This window comes from Cannabis sativa, chromosome 1 (genome assembly GCF_029168945.1).
Source record: "Cannabis sativa cultivar Pink pepper isolate KNU-18-1 chromosome 1, ASM2916894v1, whole genome shotgun sequence".
In the NCBI taxonomy this organism is placed as follows: domain Eukaryota; kingdom Viridiplantae; phylum Streptophyta; class Magnoliopsida; order Rosales; family Cannabaceae; genus Cannabis; species Cannabis sativa.
In genome coordinates this window covers 45,639,224-45,657,803 of record NC_083601.1, presented here as the reverse complement: position 1 = coordinate 45,657,803, position 18,580 = coordinate 45,639,224, and the positions used below count along the sequence as shown (strand labels likewise).

At 30.6% G+C, this 18,580-nt stretch overlaps 4 protein-coding genes across 4 annotated transcripts; all 4 read left to right on the top strand.

Annotated features, from left to right (window-relative positions):
* Positions 1–2,094: 2,094 nt before the first annotated feature.
* LOC115707849 (ras-related protein Rab7) lies at positions 2,095–5,043 on the top strand. The gene is made up of 7 exons (XM_030635932.2): positions 2,095–2,691; positions 2,813–2,839; positions 2,934–3,033; positions 3,568–3,714; positions 3,797–3,877; positions 4,017–4,162; positions 4,596–5,043. The coding sequence occupies exons 1-7, from the start codon at positions 2,639–2,641 to the stop codon at positions 4,663–4,665; spliced, it is 624 nt and encodes a 207-aa protein (XP_030491792.1). The 5' UTR covers positions 2,095–2,638; the 3' UTR covers positions 4,666–5,043.
* A 1,186-nt stretch (positions 5,044–6,229) lies between these two features.
* Positions 6,230–8,743, top strand: LOC115707850 (ras-related protein Rab7). Its single transcript, XM_030635933.2, has 7 exons — positions 6,230–6,495; positions 6,689–6,715; positions 6,810–6,909; positions 7,403–7,549; positions 7,637–7,717; positions 7,860–8,005; positions 8,376–8,743. The coding sequence occupies exons 1-7, from the start codon at positions 6,443–6,445 to the stop codon at positions 8,440–8,442; spliced, it is 621 nt and encodes a 206-aa protein (XP_030491793.1). The 5' UTR covers positions 6,230–6,442; the 3' UTR covers positions 8,443–8,743.
* Positions 8,744–9,772: 1,029 nt separating this feature from the next.
* Positions 9,773–10,551, top strand: LOC115707851 (uncharacterized). Its single transcript, XM_030635935.2, has one exon. It carries the CDS (start codon positions 9,895–9,897, stop codon positions 10,378–10,380), a length of 486 nt encoding a protein of 161 aa, XP_030491795.2. The 5' UTR covers positions 9,773–9,894; the 3' UTR covers positions 10,381–10,551.
* A 2,837-nt stretch (positions 10,552–13,388) lies between these two features.
* Positions 13,389–17,122, top strand: LOC133038902 (uncharacterized). The gene is made up of 2 exons (XM_061117516.1): positions 13,389–13,795; positions 16,272–17,122. Exons 1-2 carry the CDS (start codon positions 13,786–13,788, stop codon positions 16,811–16,813), a joined length of 552 nt encoding a protein of 183 aa, XP_060973499.1. The 5' UTR covers positions 13,389–13,785; the 3' UTR covers positions 16,814–17,122.
* Positions 17,123–18,580: the final 1,458 nt, after the last annotated feature.

Sequence of the window (18,580 nt, the reverse complement as noted above, 5' to 3'; positions counted from 1 at the left end):
GATTATTGATGTATAGTTTTGGGATACAAATAAAACTCACACATATAGTATTTTTCCAGTCACCAAAATAATTTTTCGTAATTGGTATTAAACTTTTTGTTGAATGATTTTTTTCTATACTATTTTTCTTTCCTTATCAATTTTTATTATTATTATATATTTTTATTTTCTCAATAAAATTAAGATAATGTTTGCAACTTAAACATTTAATCTAGTCTCGAGTAATATTAGAGTAGCAAAGCTTTTTTTTAGTTGTGTTAGGACTCAAAAAGAATAAAAAGGCAAAATTTATTTGGGAGAACTAGATTAAAGGTCTAAGGTTCAAATATTATGTTAATTTTGTTTGTTTGCTTTTTAAATTTATTCTTAGTATATATGAATAACAATATTCAATTTGGATTCCAGGTTGTATAGCATAGAAATAAATATAATATTTGTGATCATGATTCATGACAGAAATGTTGGTCTCACTCTCACCTAATGTTCAAAATTAATACATGAGCTTAAGAAACAATATCTACTATCTACACATGTGTCTCCCATTGTTGTTTAGAATTTTCACAGCTCAATAATGATGTGTAAATAAAGTTATATTTGTTAAAAAAAAAAAAGAAAAAGAAAGAAATTGCAAATTAAAACAACATGGATCGTAAGTAGTCATATATATCAAATTAAAAATCAAAATTGAACTAAGAATGAGTAGAATTTTTCCATTCAAACTATTATTCTTATAGAATTTTATCCCATGATTTATTATTATTATTATGCAAAAATCTCAGAACTATACAAATTCTTTCCTGATACATTTTGTTTATTTATTTTTATATATAGTGAGAGAGTATGAGAGTATATTTGACTTATTAAACTATTTCAAATTTTTTTTTTTTTTTTTTTTTTGAGAAAAATAGAAATTTTAATGAGACAATAGTCTATACATGATGATATATCACTCAAATAACATAATCAACAAAAAAAAGTAAATTATGTCAGGGTAAATTGTGTTTTGCAAAAGAAAAGAAAGAAAAAAGAGAAATCTTACTCCATCAGGTGCTTAAAACCTAAATGTTTAATAACTACGTACAAAAATTAATATTTTCTTCTCCACACCTAACATAACATTTTTTGTAATTTTATCTATTATTTTCGATATAGAAAGATGCTTAAAAAAATTGACAATAATATAGAAAAATCTACTTGTTCATTTGCTGGTAGTAGCGAGCAATGAATGTTACCTATTGAAAATATGATTAAGATCAATGTGGATGCTTTTATTGTTAGTAAGAATGATAGTTTTGGAATTAGTTGGGTGGTACACGACCATGCTGGAAATATCATGAAAGCTAACTCAAAGTTATTGCCCGGTTGTATACAATCAACAATAACAGTCTTTGGGAGTGAAAGAGGCGCGTAGCTAGATTAAACATTAAAATTTTTCTCAAATTATTATTAAAATTGATTATCAAGTAGTTGTTGATACAATTTGTCATACACTCTAAATGAATTCTTTGTTTGGGTTGATTATTAATTATTGTAGCAGGGGTGTGTTCATATAATCCGCAATCTGTGGTTCTAAATCTCAATCAATCCGGACCAAACCATTTGAGACTGGACTAAATGAATTCGGTGTGAATGATTTGGTTCGGTCACGATTTTAGAAATTTCGGTAGCAGTTCAAACCAAACCAATCAATATAATTTTTTTTTTTGGGACAAAATATTTATATTTGGGAACAACTTTATGTAGAATATTGATAGTGAACTTATATTGATATGATAATAATTTTTTATTGCTACTTATGTATTATAAACTTATTAATTAAAAAAAATACTGAAAAAATGAACAATTATTGTAAAAAAAATTAAAACAACTACGAAATACAAATCATGGTTCAAACCAAATCAATCCGTTTTTGAGTGGTTTGATTTAGTTTAGTTTGATTATTTCATTGGTATGGTTTGATTTTAAATTTTTAAAAAACCGTAATAATAGTTTGGTTAGAAAAAATTAAAAATTTAGACCAAACCAATTCGTTAACACTTTTAGGTTGTAGGTCTTTACTTCCTTTTATAAATAATATTTTTATTATCTTTGTTAAACGACGAACAAAATAACTATTTATTTGATTTATGCTGTTTGTTCTTTTTAAGATCGTTGGTTCAATGAAAGTTTATCCCAATTTAACTTTATACTATTTTATTAGCATATTTGTAAATTTAATAATACATCAAAATTTTCAATCAAAAAAAATAATACTAAAAAAACTTTATGAAATATTTTGAAAAAATAAAATAATGAATTAATGCTTTAATATTTTTTTTCACGAGTGAATTATTCTAAAAAAATTCTACCTATAATAATAAATTTTCAACATTGACCTTTTTTTTTTTTGGATCAAATTTTTAATGGTAACTTAAAAATAATAAAAATATAATGAAATGATGAGTATCCAATCCAGGCTGTCGTTTCTTTGGGGCTCGGCTGGCTTGGCTCACCAAAATCCAAAACCAGAGCCTCCTCGATCGACAAAATTACGGTCTCATAACCAAAATTTCCTCTCTCCAATAACTTTTGAATCCCAAATTCAAACCCCCTTTTCTCTCATTTTCGTTTCGATTTTCATAAAACCTCAATTCCATCCATGGCTTCTCGTAGGCGTATGCTCCTAAAGGTGATCATCCTTGGCGACAGCGGGTAAATTATTATTATTTTCTTGATTATTTGTATTGGTTTGAATGAATTTTGTGTTTTGATTTGAAATAATGAATGGTTGATTATCGTATTGAAATTTGGTTTTGTATGATTCTTTTGCCAGGGTTGGGAAGACATCGCTGATGAATCAGTACTTTCTTAAACCTAGATCGTACACTTTTCTGGTTAAATTTTGTTTCTTGAAGGATTGTTTTGGTAATCGATATTTGTTAATTGATGTTTAGGTACGTGAATCGTAAGTTTAGTAATCAGTACAAGGCAACAATTGGGGCTGATTTTCTGACGAAGGAGGTTCAGTTTGAAGACAGGCTGTTCACACTGCAGGTTGGTCTCTTCCTTGTTTTGAATACATTTCTTTGGTGATCAATTTTGAGTTTTAGATTGGTGAACAATCTTGTTCTGATTGGAGGATGTTTATCTGTAAATCTGTTTAGGTGTTTTTATTTTTGTTAGTGTTGACTCTTTCCTTGTCTATGTTGCTTTGAATTGAATATTAAGCTTTAGCAAATTGAAGGAAATTAAGCTTTTCTCTTATGCCCTTGATGAACTAAAGTTGAATATTTAGTTTTCTAATCTTTTCACGCCATGTTGGCTGAGGTATACCGTTTAATACTGCTTTTATCTATTATACTTTTGGGATGGGAAAAGTACTGGCAGTTTTCTAAGCATTGACAGAAATCTTTAAATACAGATCATGCCACAAAGAGAAAGGTTTTTTGTTCTCTTGAACTGTTGTTGTTAGATCTTTTATGATTGATTTACAAATCTTTGGTATATTGATTAGGCTTTGTTTAATTTAGAAGGGCATTATGTAAAATTTGGGATATCTTTTACTAAAATAGTTTCTGATTTGTGTAGATTTGGGATACGGCTGGACAAGAAAGGTTTCAAAGTCTTGGTGTGGCTTTCTATCGAGGTGCGGATTGTTGTGTTCTTGTCTATGATGTGAATGTAATGAAATCTTTTGAAAATCTTAACAACTGGCGGGAGGAGTTTTTGATTCAGGTAATTTTCATTAGTTTAATCTGTAAATATTATCTAAATATTGGAGCACTAGTTGAAACTGGCTTTTGGAATTGATTTTCAGGCTAGTCCATCCGACCCTGAGAACTTTCCATTTGTTGTGTTGGGAAACAAGGTAGATGTTGATGGTGGAAACAGTCGGGTGGTAAGTATTTTTATCTTCTTTGTGTTTATGCCACAATGTACTGATGCTCTGTTTTTACTTACAATTAGGTTTTGTTATTCTAGAATGTGTTTTTGCAGTTGTTTCTTAGTGTGTCAATCCATTTTCATCTTTGTTATAGGTCTCTGAGAAGAAAGCTAAGGCATGGTGTGCTTCTAAGGGAAACATACCTTACTTTGAAACATCTGCCAAAGAAGGGTTCAATGTTGATGCTGCTTTTGAATGTATAGCCAAAAATGCACTGAAGAATGAACCTGAAGAAGAAATGTAAGTACATTATTCTGATCACTTATAAAGTTTATAAAAAAGAGATTTGTGTCTACTGTATTACATTCAATCTACTGTTGAAATTTTGAAGAAAGATAGCTCAGATCTAGTAACGGAGAGAGTTAACTTATGTTTGAGAAGATCAGAAATAAGATTATGGATTACAATTAGTCATAAAAGTAAACGTTCTTTGCTTAACTACTTGCAATTTCACTCCAGCCCAATAAAATCAGGAACTACTTTTATCGAAAATTTACTTCGAGATTCTATTTGTGTCGAATATATTCGTTTAATTATGTCATCCTCTGCGTATGTTCACGGTAGTTTACATTTTTTAAGCTTATCTTGACATTTGTTTGTAACTTTGTCGTGAGTTTGTGGGGTTAACTCTTCCTTAATTTTTTTCTTTCTTTCTTTCTGTTGGTGATGTTAGATACCTTCCTGAGACAATTGACGTTGCTGGCGGAGGGCGGCAACAAAGATCAACTGGTTGTGAATGTTAAGTGGTTCTCAAATGGCTTTGCTATTTGAATTAATTCTACAAAAGACACTTAGCATTTGGTGAATATAATTTAGTTGCTTTTAACAAGCGCACACTTTATTATCATCTAGTGAAGGTTATGAAATTCTGTTATCATTTAGAGAAGGTTGTGAAATTCTATTTGTATCATATTTGGATCAGGAAAAAAGACATTTTGTCTATCATTGTATCACTTTCGCATTCCTTTTGTTTCTTCTGTTCCATCCAACTGTGTGATATGTTATTGTACTGATGGATACTACTCTCAGCTCAGTCTTCATTCATGGCTCATAATTGTTTGACAATTTGTCTTTAAATAATAATATGGTAATGAATAGAGTCAGTTGATTTTGAAGTTTAATTGGTTGTTTGATTAGTAACTCTTGTGGCTTTACTGGTTCAAAAGAACTATACACATTACTTTATTTCACTTTAATTATCTTATCTGAATATAAGTAACTGTTTCACTTTTAATCTTCCATAGTAAATTGATAGTTTTGTTTTTCTTTCCTTTCCTTAGAAAATGAGTAAATTAATATTGAATCCATGTATTCTATTCAACCACTTGGCTTATAGAATGGTGAGTGTAACTTGAGCATTGCCTTTTTTAAGGTGCCTAACACTAACTAATATTGTGTTTTATAATTGGTTATTAATTTTTCATATTATTTATTAAATTAAAATGTATGAGACTTAATTAAGATGCTTAGCATTTTTTAATGTATTATATAGTACTATTGTTATAATTAAGTATTGAGTTTCAAATAATTTAATATATTAATCTTTATGAAATATTGCTAATCAATCGTAAAGTAAAATGTCACTTTTAAATTGTGTTAGACGCTACCGGTTTACAGTTAGACTATTAAATATTTGATACAAAAAAACATGTGATATATTTGCATTAAGTTTTAACATTATGTTCCAACACACAATTGTAAAATTTAATATTTTTATTAGAAATATAAAATATAATAATTTTTTATTAATTTTATCATTTTTTATTAAGTAAATAATAAAAATAACATAAAACTTAATAATAAAGTTGGGTATTTATGGCGATAGAAATTTTGGCACAACATTTATTATGTATTAAACTTGGGGGTAAGTTGAAAAATGCCTCTTTTATTAATCAATTAATCAAATATGTCTCTAATTTTATATTTATTTGAAACATACCTCTTTTTATATGTATTGTACTCAAAATACCCTGACATAAGAGAGTCACATGGAGAGTATCTTGTAGTGGCAGGGGCAAAATTGGTATAATGTTTAAAAAAAGAGGTAAAAATGATAGATTTTAAAAAAGAGAGTAAAAATAAAAGAAGACAATATAAAAAGAGTATAGAGTGCAATTTTCTCTAATTGTTTTTGTATACTATTAGAGCATATTTTTTTTTTTTTAATTTTGTATCACCTGTTAGTGTTTTAAGACACCATAGATGAAATTTACTTTACTTTATTACTTTTTCTTACAATGTTTCAGAAAACGGTATTTTTCTAATTTTGAATATTTAAAATCGTATTTTCGAAAATTGAAAATGAAAACAGAGTAGAAATTTATAGAAAAAAACCTTTAAATTATTATTTCAGGTTATCGTTTCTTCGGCTTGGCACCAAAATCCAAAACCAGCTCCTTCTTCCTCGACAAATTACGGTTTCACAAGGAAAATTTCCTCTCTCCAGTAGCTTTTGATCCCAACTTCAAAGTCATTCTTTGCTCATTTTTGTTTCGATTTTCATATAATTTAATTCCATCCATGGCTACTCGAAGGCGTATGCTCCTAAAGGTGATCATCCTTGGCGACAGCGGGTAATTTATTTTTTTTTTCTTAATGATATCCGTTTGGTTTCCATGAAAATGGAGGAAACTATACAATTGAAGAACGTCACATTTATTTATTTCGTTATACATATATTGGTTAGAATGAATTTTGTGTTTTGATTTGAAATAATGAAGGGTTGATCATCTTATTGACAAATGGTTTGTATGATTCTTTTGCCAGGGTTGGGAAGACATCGCTGATGAATCAGTACTTTCTTAAACCTAGATCGTACACTTTTCTGGTTAAATTTTGTTACTTGAAGGGTTGTTTTGGTAATCGATTGTTGTTAATTGATGTTTAGGTACGTGAATCGTAAGTTTAGTAATCAGTACAAGGCAACAATCGGGGCTGATTTTCTGACGAAGGAGGTTCAGTTTGAAGACAGGCTGTTCACACTGCAGGTCGGTCTCTTACTTCTTATAAATTTACTTTATTATTTTAAGTAAATTTTATAATGAAATGCATTTATGAATATTCTTGATGAACAATTTTAAGTTTTAGATTGGTGAGCAATCTTGATCTGTAATTCTGTTTAGCTATTTTTATTGTTGTTAGTGCTGAATCCTTGTCTGTGTCTCTATGATGCTTAGAATTGATTATCAAAGCTTTTAGCAAATTGAAGGAAGTTAGGCTATTCTGCTGTGCCCCAGATGAACAAAACTTGAATATTTAGTTTTCTTATCTCTTCACACAGGGTTTTTGTTCTCTTAAACCATTGTCATTAGATCTTGTATGCTTGATTTACAGATCTTTGATACATGTTGAATAAGAATTATTTAATGTAGAAGAGCATTATAAATTAAGCATTATTTTAATGATTTTTTTTTTTTTTGAATAAGTGGGGATAACTATTACTTAAAATGTTAAATGTTAAATCCATTTTGATTTATGCAGATTTGGGATACAGCTGGACAAGAAAGGTTTCAAAGTCTTGGTGTGGCTTTTTATCGAGGAGCAGATTGTTGTGTTCTTGTCTACGATGTGAATGTAATGAAATCTTTTGAAAATCTTAACAATTGGCGGGAGGAGTTTCTGATTCAGGTAGTTTTCATTAGTTGAACCTGTGCATATTATCTAAATATGGGACTTGAGCACTAGTTGAAAGTGGCTTTTGGGATTGTTTTTCAGGCTAGTCCATCCGACCCTGAGAACTTTCCATTTGTTGTGTTGGGGAACAAGGTAGATGTTGATGGTGGAAACAGTCGGGTGGTAAGTTCTTTTATCTTCTTTGGATTTAGGCCACAATGTGCTGATGATTGGTTTTTACTTAAAATTATTGTTTGGTTCTTCCAGTATGTGTCCGTGCAATTGTTTCTTAGTGTATTAACTATTTTTTTCATCTCTGTTATAGGTGTCTGAGAAGAAAGCTAAGGCATGGTGTGCTTCTAAGGGAAATATTCCGTACTTTGAAACATCTGCCAAAGAAGGGTTCAATGTTGATGCTGCTTTTGAATGTATAGCCAAAAATGCACTGAAGAATGAGCCTGAAGAAGAAATGTAAGTACATTATTCTGATCACTTACAATGTTCTAAAGAGATTTGTGTTTACTTTATGACATTCAATCTACTGATGAAAATTTGAAGAAAGATAGCTCAGATCTAGTAAAAGAGAGTTAACTACTGTAGAGAAGACAAGAATAAGATTGTGGATAAAAATTAGTCATAATAGTAAAAATTGTTTGCTTAACTACTTTTTGATTTCACCCCAGCCCAATAAAACCAAGAACTGTCTACTTTGAGAATAGCATTGTATAGCTATTTTACTTTGTGTGAAGTATATTCGTTTTCTTCTTAATAACTTTGCCTTGAGTTTGTGTGGTTAACTTTGCTTTATTTTGTTTTTCTTTCTTTCTGTTGGTGATGTTAGATACCTTCCTGATACAATCGACGTTGGTGGAGGGCGGCAGCAAAGATCTACTGGTTGTGAATGTTAGAAGGTCCTCAAATGGCTTTGGTCTTTGGATCAATTCTGAAAGAGACCCTTAGCATTTGGTGAATATAATTTAGTTGGTTTTAAGTTTATTTTCATCTCTAGTTATGGTTGTGAAGTTCTATTTGTATCATAAAAAAGACATTTTGTCTATCATCGTTTTGTTTCTTCTATTCCATGCAAGTGTGTGAATTGGATACGTTGTTGTTGTTGTACTACTGATCTAGAATCTGGATACACTACTCTCAAATTCTCAATCATCATTCATGACTCGTATACAGTCATACTGCTTGACCTTTTTCCAATTATTGTGGTTGACAATTTTTCTTATTAATTTTTTAAATAATATACATGGTAATGAGTAGAGTTAGTTCATTTTGAATTTGTTTGCTCAAGGCGAATAAACTAAATCTAGATGAATGCCTAACTACTTAATTTTAATTGATTATTTCTTTATCCACACTATTTTAATTAGAGGAGTGTTTCCGTCAATCTCCTATTACAATCTCTTAGTTAACTTTTACACTCAAAAACACATACCGAAGTATTTTTTCTCAATTTTTTTTCACGGTCGTGTTCGTTATGCTTATAATATTAATCCTATAAATTTTTGAAAAAATTTCGAATAGTTTACCGTACTTAAAATACGGCTGATGTTTTTTGAACACGCGTGATAAACTGGAATATTAAGAACCCTGTTTTAAACACGGTAAACTATTCAGAATTTTTTAAAAATTTATAGAGATGATACTGTACCTATGACGAATATCGCTATGAAAAAAATTAAAAAAGAAAATTTGATATATGATTTCAAACGTAAAAGTTGAGTAGGAGGTTGTAATAGGAAATTATACTTAGCACTCCTCTTTTAATTATCTACTAAAAAGAAACTTAGTCCCGAGAACTCCAAACTCAAAAACACGATCAACAAAAAGAATTTAAGATTACAATAATTTTATTTTCATATATCATCCCCATAAAAACAATCAAACAATGTAGAAATTTAATGTCTTTTTGTGTTGAGTTGCAAAATTTTCAAATAAAAATGAATTATTTATTTATATATTATGTTATAATAATATTTTCTATAACTTCTTTTTACTTTTTTTTATATAGGAAAATAATAGCTAGCCAAAAGATATTCTTTTTTTAAATTAAATATAAATTTGAGATATACGTTTCGTTATATTTATTATATTTATTTTTTTCTAAAAAATAAAAATCTTAGGTAATTAATGAACTTACACTTGGAGGACACGTGTCTCGATTTCATAGAGCTTCTTCCTCGATCCACGGGTGAATATCTGAGTATATATAAAAATTATATATTTTTAACTGACACTCTTTCACACAGCAACTAAACCAATCAACATTGAGAATTGGGATTGTTTCAATTTCTAGGGTTACAGTAAAGTTGGGATCTTTGGTTCTGCACAGCATCTTATTCAATTCATCAATGGAGATCACAAATGAACAAGGTGGTGGAATACTGCACCGTATAATCCCACCGCGATTCGAAGACGCTGGTCTCGAGGACTGTGCTCTTCCACCTGACGCCATCAAGGAGGCTTTTTTCAAGGCTGCCAGCGCCGTTAAAAGAAGCGCCTCTTGGATCTTTACCCCCAGTGAAGATTCCGATTCCGAAGGAGATTGCGTTAAGGATCACTGGACCGCCGGTAAAGACCATTCCGATGTTGCGACTGGAATCCCGGAGGCCGTGTATCCGGGACCTTGCACCGCCGAGAAGGGTATCGAAGCTGTAGGTTTAGGTGGGCAGGATGTGGTTACTGGGAATAATGATGAAATTGCGGAGGGGAAGAGTAAAAGGAAGGCTTGCGTGGAGGGATTGCAGGGTTTGGAGATTGATGAGAAGAATGATGGTGTTGATGATGAGGATGGGGAAGATGAAGATAGACCCATTCTTGTTGAAGGTTATGTTTGAAACCCTAATTTGCTTTCTTTTTTGTTTCTGTTTTTTTAGGCAATTTAATTTTTGTTTGTTAGCTTTAAAACAGCTGTGGTTTTGAAGCTCTTTGTTGAGGCAATATAGGGTACATAGTAGTGGTCATGTAATTAGAAGGATTATCAATAAAATTGATGATTTAGTGAAAAAGATTGGATCTTTGATTTGAGTTCTTTTATTTATTTGTTGTTTTATATTTTATAATGGCAATGTTTCAGTTTGCTACTTTACTTGCACAATGTAGTTAATGTTTGTTGAGTGTGATAAAATGGCATTATCTTAGAGGATCTTATAAGTGACTTTTGCTGAAGTTGGAAAACAAGTTTAATGATTGTTCACTAAAGAGTGAGTAGAAAAGGGAGGAAATTGGTTCCTTCTTGTAATAGCTAGGTTTGTACCAATGAAGACTAGTATTATAAATTCTTTCTAGTTTTGAAGTAAAGTCCAAATTTGGTACTTAAGAGGATCATGTGATGTTACTTTCTTGAGAGTTTTTTTTGTATGTCAAACCATATCTTTGTAATCAATGTGCACATATCAATGACTTTTGATGAAATGGACAGCAACACTTTCCAGTCTTTAAAGTCAGACAGATATTCATCTTTAACAATTTCTTTAGCCAAAAGAATGAAATCAAACATATCCTATTTTGATTACAAAATCTGAAAAATATTGTAAGCAAACATATCAAGACTTATAATGTGAAAGAATATAGAATGCTATTTGATAAATAATACTTTGACAAAATCATTTCAATCAAATCCCCTGGAGATTTGATTATATAGGAATACTAGTTAGTCATCGAAAACGAAAAACGAAAAGGTAAAGATTGCTTTGACCTATAACATAAATTTTTGGTTTAATGAGGCAAAGGAATATGAGAAGTTCATGTTCAACCATATTGATTCTTGGTGTTCATATACTTGGTTGTGTAAAAGCTAATAATTAGTATCATATCATACAAACCACACTTTTTTTTCTACTAGCTCCAGTTTGCTTTGCTGTATTGAACAAATCATTGAAGAGATTTGGTAGTAAAATATTGCTGTCAATACTAAAGTGTATCAATTAACATGGGTCCTATCTTTGCTGTGCTGTGGCTGTCTTTTGTAGATTATGAATAAATTATGTATTGAGTGATTAGTTAATAATGGAAATGACTCTGCAATCTGCAAGACCTATGAGCTTCTCTTCCTTGTAGGGGAATTTTATTAAAAGGATTAGCTTCACCCTCTTGAGGCTTACATTATTTTGTTGAACTTCATCACTAGTTGGGTTGTGGTCCAACTGTTAATATCTTTATTTTTTTTACATTTGTATGTTTCTGCAGTATATTCGTTTTACTTTCAAAAGTTCTTTGGAGTTTTCTGTTCAGAGAAGAGGCTCTAATTGATGTATCATTAGTTGAGTATTTGAGAATACTCTCATTCTTTTAGTTCCTTGTATGTAACTCATCTCTTATTTATCTTTTAGTGCTATGATCCAAGCCTTACAAGTCAAAAAAGCAAAACTAGATTGTGACCAAAAATGTGTTTCATCATGTTCCAACAGTATCAACTATCAATAATTCTGGAAAAACTTGGCTTCTTTTTTCCCATCTTTTTCACTACCACAGTGTATACTAATTCCTAACCATGTAAAAGAACCAAGAAAAAAAAGAAAATCATGGAGAAAATCTTACTCTGGAACCCTCCAAAATAGACTCTGGCTTTGTAATTTTTATAGGCACCACTTTATTTATTTATACTCAAAATTGAATAATTTCTTGTATAGGCATGAACCAAATTTGGTAGGGCTGCCTAGCAATAAATGTTCTTTGGTGTATTTAACTGTGTTTTGTGGAGTAGAGCTGCTTTTTTAGATAAGAAAAGTAGGGTTGTTGTAATATTGAAAACGTCTATTAAAATTGGCTCTGTTCTGTGTACATATAAAATTCCCCACCACAATAATAACCAGTTAATTATACAATTTAATTGAACCATGCATTCCCTACTTTGCATGTCCTTATTTAGGGTCTTAATTTAGGAATAAACATTCTTATTGGGCACAGTAGTGTCTAATATATTTTATAAGTGGCGTCCTATGATTAGTTAGTGATATTTTTGAAAGATTAATTTCTAAAATTATATGAAACCTAATACTTAATTACACAAATAACAGACACTGAAAAAATGTTAGGCAAACAATTATACCTTTTAGCAATTCTCTTTAGGAATGGACTGGTTAGACCATCTTTGATGCAATGTCTATATATTATGCTAAATTCAGCTGAAAAAACCAACAAATGCATTTGTTACAATATAACATTTTACAATGTAAATTATAATAAAAAGTAAATTATTAATAAATTAAATATTTAAAAAATAATTAATGATAATATTATAAATAAAAAATGTGTATTAAATTTTTATCATTAATGATTAATGACAAAACTATAATTAAACAATGTGTATTTATTGTATGTAAATTTGATACAATACTATATTTTATAAAAAATTTCCACAACTTTTAGCATGACATGAATTAGCACACTTGAAAAGTTTATTCTTTAAAAAGTATTAAAATATTACCGCTATTTTAACACGGAGATAGTCTTCGTTTTTTTTTTTTTTTGAAGGAACGAAAGTTCATTAGCTAAACAACAAAAGTGGGAACCACAGGAGGGTTTCCCTCCCCTTGAAAAATACCGGCATTTGGGCTAGTAATTCTAACATTTCTAGCCAATTCATCCACTGCAGATAAAAGTTCACGCTTAATAAAATAAAACTTACAAGAAACGGAGATAGTCTTAGTTAGTAAGTCTATACTATACTTATTTGATATTGATAGCTATGACTAACCAATTTTCAAACTGCTAGTACATATCGTGTATTAGTACTATTTCAATTAGCTTAAAATGTTCCAAATTTGTTGGTTCACTGAATAGTAGTTGGAAATCAATTCCTTGGAAAAAGACTTCGACCATTATTACAATTCCATTACTCATAGTACCAATTATTAGAATATTTTATATATGGAAATTATTTTCTAATTAAGGAAATGATTTTCTATTTAAGGAAATAAATAAATAATTGATTTTCTGATAAATGAATATTTTATATTCATTGAATCTGAACAAAATCAATTATGTAATATTCTATATATGGTCAGATTTCTATATTCATTACCTGATTTGATTTCCTGAATTAATTGTCAAAATATTCTGACAATTAATGTGGCGCAGATACTGATGGAGTATCTCACCTATAAATATAGGGTCTCGGTCCCCGAGCTCCTCACTCATTCTGAATCCATTCAGCAAATTCCATCTAAAGAGAGTTGAGAGAGCGAGGAAGCCCGAACTCCAATACTGAAGCTATCGCAGGGATTGAAGCTCAAAGATCAATGGCTGGAGGTACATCGATCTTTTCATTGCATATATTATTGATATGATTTCATTATATTTTCCGCATTTTCATATCATTGTATATGCTATATTATATACACTATATATATAGTCTAACAGTTGGTATCAGAGCGGATTTATCTCTGCCTTGATTTTATTTGAGTTTCATATATATATATATACATACATATACTGTTCATATATATACATATTTGTTTTCGGTTCTGTATATATATATATTTATATTCATACCATTTAATATATATCAGTATATACATATATATATATATTTTATTGTTCATATATACATATATATTATATACTCATACATTCGTACGTGTATATATATATTTTATATGTATATATGTTTATATATATATTGTATATTATATATATGTTTTGTCACATAATAATAATCATAATATTCATTTTTTATTATGTGATATATACATGCATATATATATATACATGCGTATATATAATCACGATCGGTCCATGGTTTTGTTTTTTCCTTTTTTCATTTTTCGGTGTTTATTTTGAATTCTATATACATTACTATATTCGTATAGTATTATAGATCGATCTAAGCATTGAAAATCCATTGAAAAACTTAAAGATGGAAAAAATTTTCAGTTAAAACTTTTTCGGACCCGATTAGTTTCGTGATATTAAAGTATATATTTTTTCGTGTTTTCGTGCATAAAATCTATGTGGATCTCTTTATTATTTGATTTAGAACATTTTAGATTTGAAAACACGCAATTTGGTCGTCGGAAACGCAATTTCCGATCGGGTTTGGGTCGGGTTCGACGGACCCGCGTGCAGAAAAACGGGTCAAATTCGACCCGGTTTGGCTGAAGAAGACGACGCAAACGACATGTCGTTTGCCAAAAAACGACGTGTCGTTTGCCCAAAAACGACGTGTAGTTTGCCAAAAAACGACGTGTCGTTTTCCCAAAAACTACGTGTCGTTTGCCCCAAAACGACGTGTCGTTTGAAGGCATTCATTTCAGCTGTCGTTTGTAGTAAACGACATGTCGTTTTTCATACTGTGAAAAACGACATGTCGTTTTTCGTTTTTTTTGGCAGCTCTTCATTGTACAAAACGACGTGTCGTTTTTCCCTTTGGGGAAAACGACGTGTCGTTTATTCATTCTTTTTCAGCGCCCGTCAGAGTAAAAACGACGTGTCGTTTTTGCGTTTTGCAAAAACGACATGTCGTTTACAGGCAGTGGTTTTTTCAAAAAAAAAAAAAAAAAAAAAAAAAAAAATAAAGAAAAAGGAAAAATTCCGAATTTTTGATAAATTTTTTATTTATTTGGAATATTAATTATTTTCCTATTTTGTGTGTTAATTTAGTCAATAAATTGCATTTAATTAATTTTCCATTTTTGTTTAATACATATATTTAGTATAAATTGAAAATGGAAATTTGTTTAAATTTGGTAATTTATTACATGATTTATTTAGGCATGTAAAAATTGTGCTAATTTGTGCATTTAATTAAATATTACCAAATTTATGCAATTTATTGTCTAAATTAATTTTGAAAAATCTGCCATTAATTTCATATTAAGGAATTTGCATTTAATTAATGATCATACATTAATTGTATTATTTTGTATTTAATTGACAAATTTATGTTTAATGCAATTAATTTAGATTTGTATGATTTAAATGCTATACATAAATTCCTTTTATAGTGCTAGATATATTTAGAAATATTCAAACATTAAGATAGGTTGAATGTTTTATTTAGCAATTAAGTTTCATAAAACTTCATAAAATTATTCATAAAATATTCATAAAACTTTATAAAATGAATAAAATATGAATAAAATGTAAGTAGTTTTGTGGTTTGACATAAGAAAACATGAACCTGGGACAAATGCTCATATCTAGAACGGTTTTTAATGATCTTCGGACGACCACACTAGGAGCACTAATCTCAGTGATTGTCTATTATGTTAATAACGAAATTACTTTTAGGTAGAGCCCAATACCTAATGTCTAAAGTGAAAATATAATTTTTTTATAATTAGGGAGTAGCCACAGCATCTTTAATTATATAAAATTATATATTAATTAAAATTCACCTTAATGGACAAAACTTGTAATTAATTATTTGGATATAATAATTTTACCCCACAGGGATTTTATTATATTTTTATAATTAATTAGGATAATATATTAAGTTAAATTCTCTTAATTTACCCCACAGGGAGTTATGAGGATTTGAATTAATAGTGTTATCACAAATTTTAATTAAAGATAGATTTCATTCCTCCATTATTTCTAAATTAAATACTTCATTAAATCTATCATAAAGTTCATCTAATTTTATTAGATTTAAAATTTAGCCCACAGGCAATTTTAGATTTAATAAAATTTTCATCTTCATCATGTTTCTACATTGGTAAAACATGAATTCATTAAAGCCTCAATTCTTTTAACATCTAAATTTTTTGTAATCCTATTCTTGCAGCTATTTCATCCACCTCTAAATATGCTGAAATCACTAGTGAAATCCCTGAGCTTAGGAGTGACAACTTCAAAATCTGGAAGGAACGAGTTCTTCTCCACCTAGCTTGCACTGACATGGATTATGCAATAAGGAAAGATGAACCAGCTGCTATCACTGATACTAGCACTGCTGCTGAGATTGCACTGCGTGAAAAGTGGGAGCAATCTAATCGTCTCTGCATCATGTTCATTATGTCCAGAATTCCTATGGGAATGCGTGGATCGGTGGAGCCACCTGAGAAGGTGAAAGACTTTATCAAAGTTATGGATGAGCAGTTTGACACTTCAGATAAATCCTTGTTCATCAACCTCATCCAAGAGTTCTCGTCCACAAAACTCACCGGTGTTAAAGGAGTTCGAGAACACATTTCTAAAATGAGGGACATCACTGCTCATTTGAAGAAACTCGACGTTATCATTCCTGATACCTTCCTGGTTCATTACATCCTTCACAATCTTCCTCCACAGTTATGGGCCTTTCAAAATTTCCTACAACACACATAAAGAAAAATGGACTATCAATGAATTGATGACCATGTGTGTTCAAGAGGAAGCCAGGCTCCTACAGGAGCAAGGAGAAAGTGTTCACCTGACCACTCAACCTAAGAAACGCAAGCCATTCAAGAAGAACAAAGGGAAAAAGCCCATGGCTCCCAAGGCTGCCATAAAGAAAGATTCCATCAAATGTTTCTTTTGTAAACAAAAGGGACATGCGAAAAGGGAGTGCAGCCAGTTCAAGAAATGGATGGATGACAAAGGTAATCCAATTTCCTTAGTATGTTATGAATCTAATATGGCTAATGTTAATCTTAACACATGGTGGATTGATTAGGTTCAACAATTCACATAACAAATTCCTTGCAGGATATTCAAAATCTAAGGAAGCCAGTGGCAAGTGAGCAAAGCATCTTATCTGGAAACAAGATGGGCTCACATGTGGAAGCTATTGGAACATGCAATTTAGTTTTAAGTAATGGTTTTATTTTAAAGTTAGAAAAGACCTTTTATGTACCAAGTTTCTCTAGAAACTTGATTTCAGTTTCAAGACTTATACCCTTTGGTTTTTCCTTTACATTTTCAGACAAATATTTTAATTTATATTATAAATCTGAATGTGTTGGAAATGGTATTTTGTCTGATGGTCTTTACTGCCTTAATTTACAAAATAATACCACTAATAATGTTATGCATGTTCACGCTGGCACTAAAAGATGTGTTATGAAAGAGGATTCCTGTACATTGTGGCACCGGAGATTGGGACATATCTCCATTGATAGAATTAAAAGGTTGGTAAAAGATGGGGTACTCAATACCTTAGATTTTACTGACTTTGGTACTTGTGTGGATTGCATTAAGGGAAAGCAAACCTCCAAGTCTGTCAAAACTGGTGTCCATAGGAGTTCTGAAATATTAGAAATCATACATACTGATATATGTAGTCCAGATATGGAATCACATGGTCAGAAATACTTCATCTCATTCATAGATGATTACTCACGCTACATGTATATCTACTTACTTCATAATAAAAGTGAAGCATTAGATGTCTTTAAGATATTTAAAGTCAAGTAGAGAAACAATGCAACAAGCAAATTAAGATAGTGAGATCGGAGTAGAGGAGGTGAGTATTATGGTAGATACACGAGAAGATGGACAAGCACACAGTGCATTTGCGAAGTTTCTTGAAGAAAATGGGATTGTTGCCCATTACACCTTGCCTGGTACACCCGAGCAAAATGGTGTTGCAGAAAGAAGAAACCGAACATTAATGGACATGGTGCGGAGTATGCTTAGTAGCAACTCTAATCTTCCTAAATCCTTGTGGACTGAAGCATTAAAGACATCCGTGTACATATTAAACCGAGTTCCAACAAAGGCAGTCTCAAAAACTCCTTTTGAATTATGGAAAGGTTGGAAACCAAGTTTGAATCATGTACGCATTTGGGGATGTCCATCTGAAGTCAGAATATATAATCCACAAGAGAAGAAATTGGACCCAAGGACCATAAGCGGATTCTTTATAGGGTACGCTGAAAAGTCTAAAGGTTACAAGTTTTATTGTCCATCTCATAGCACAAGAATTGTGGAATCAAGGAATGCAAAATTTCTTGAGAATGCCTTGATCAGTGGGAGTGATCAATCAAAGGACTTAGGTCCTGAGAAAGATCCTTCAGAACCTTCCACTTCAAAAGCAAGATTGATTATGGTTAACACTCCTGTAGTTCAAACGAATGTTCAACAACCATTACCAATCACTGAAGATCCACAAGT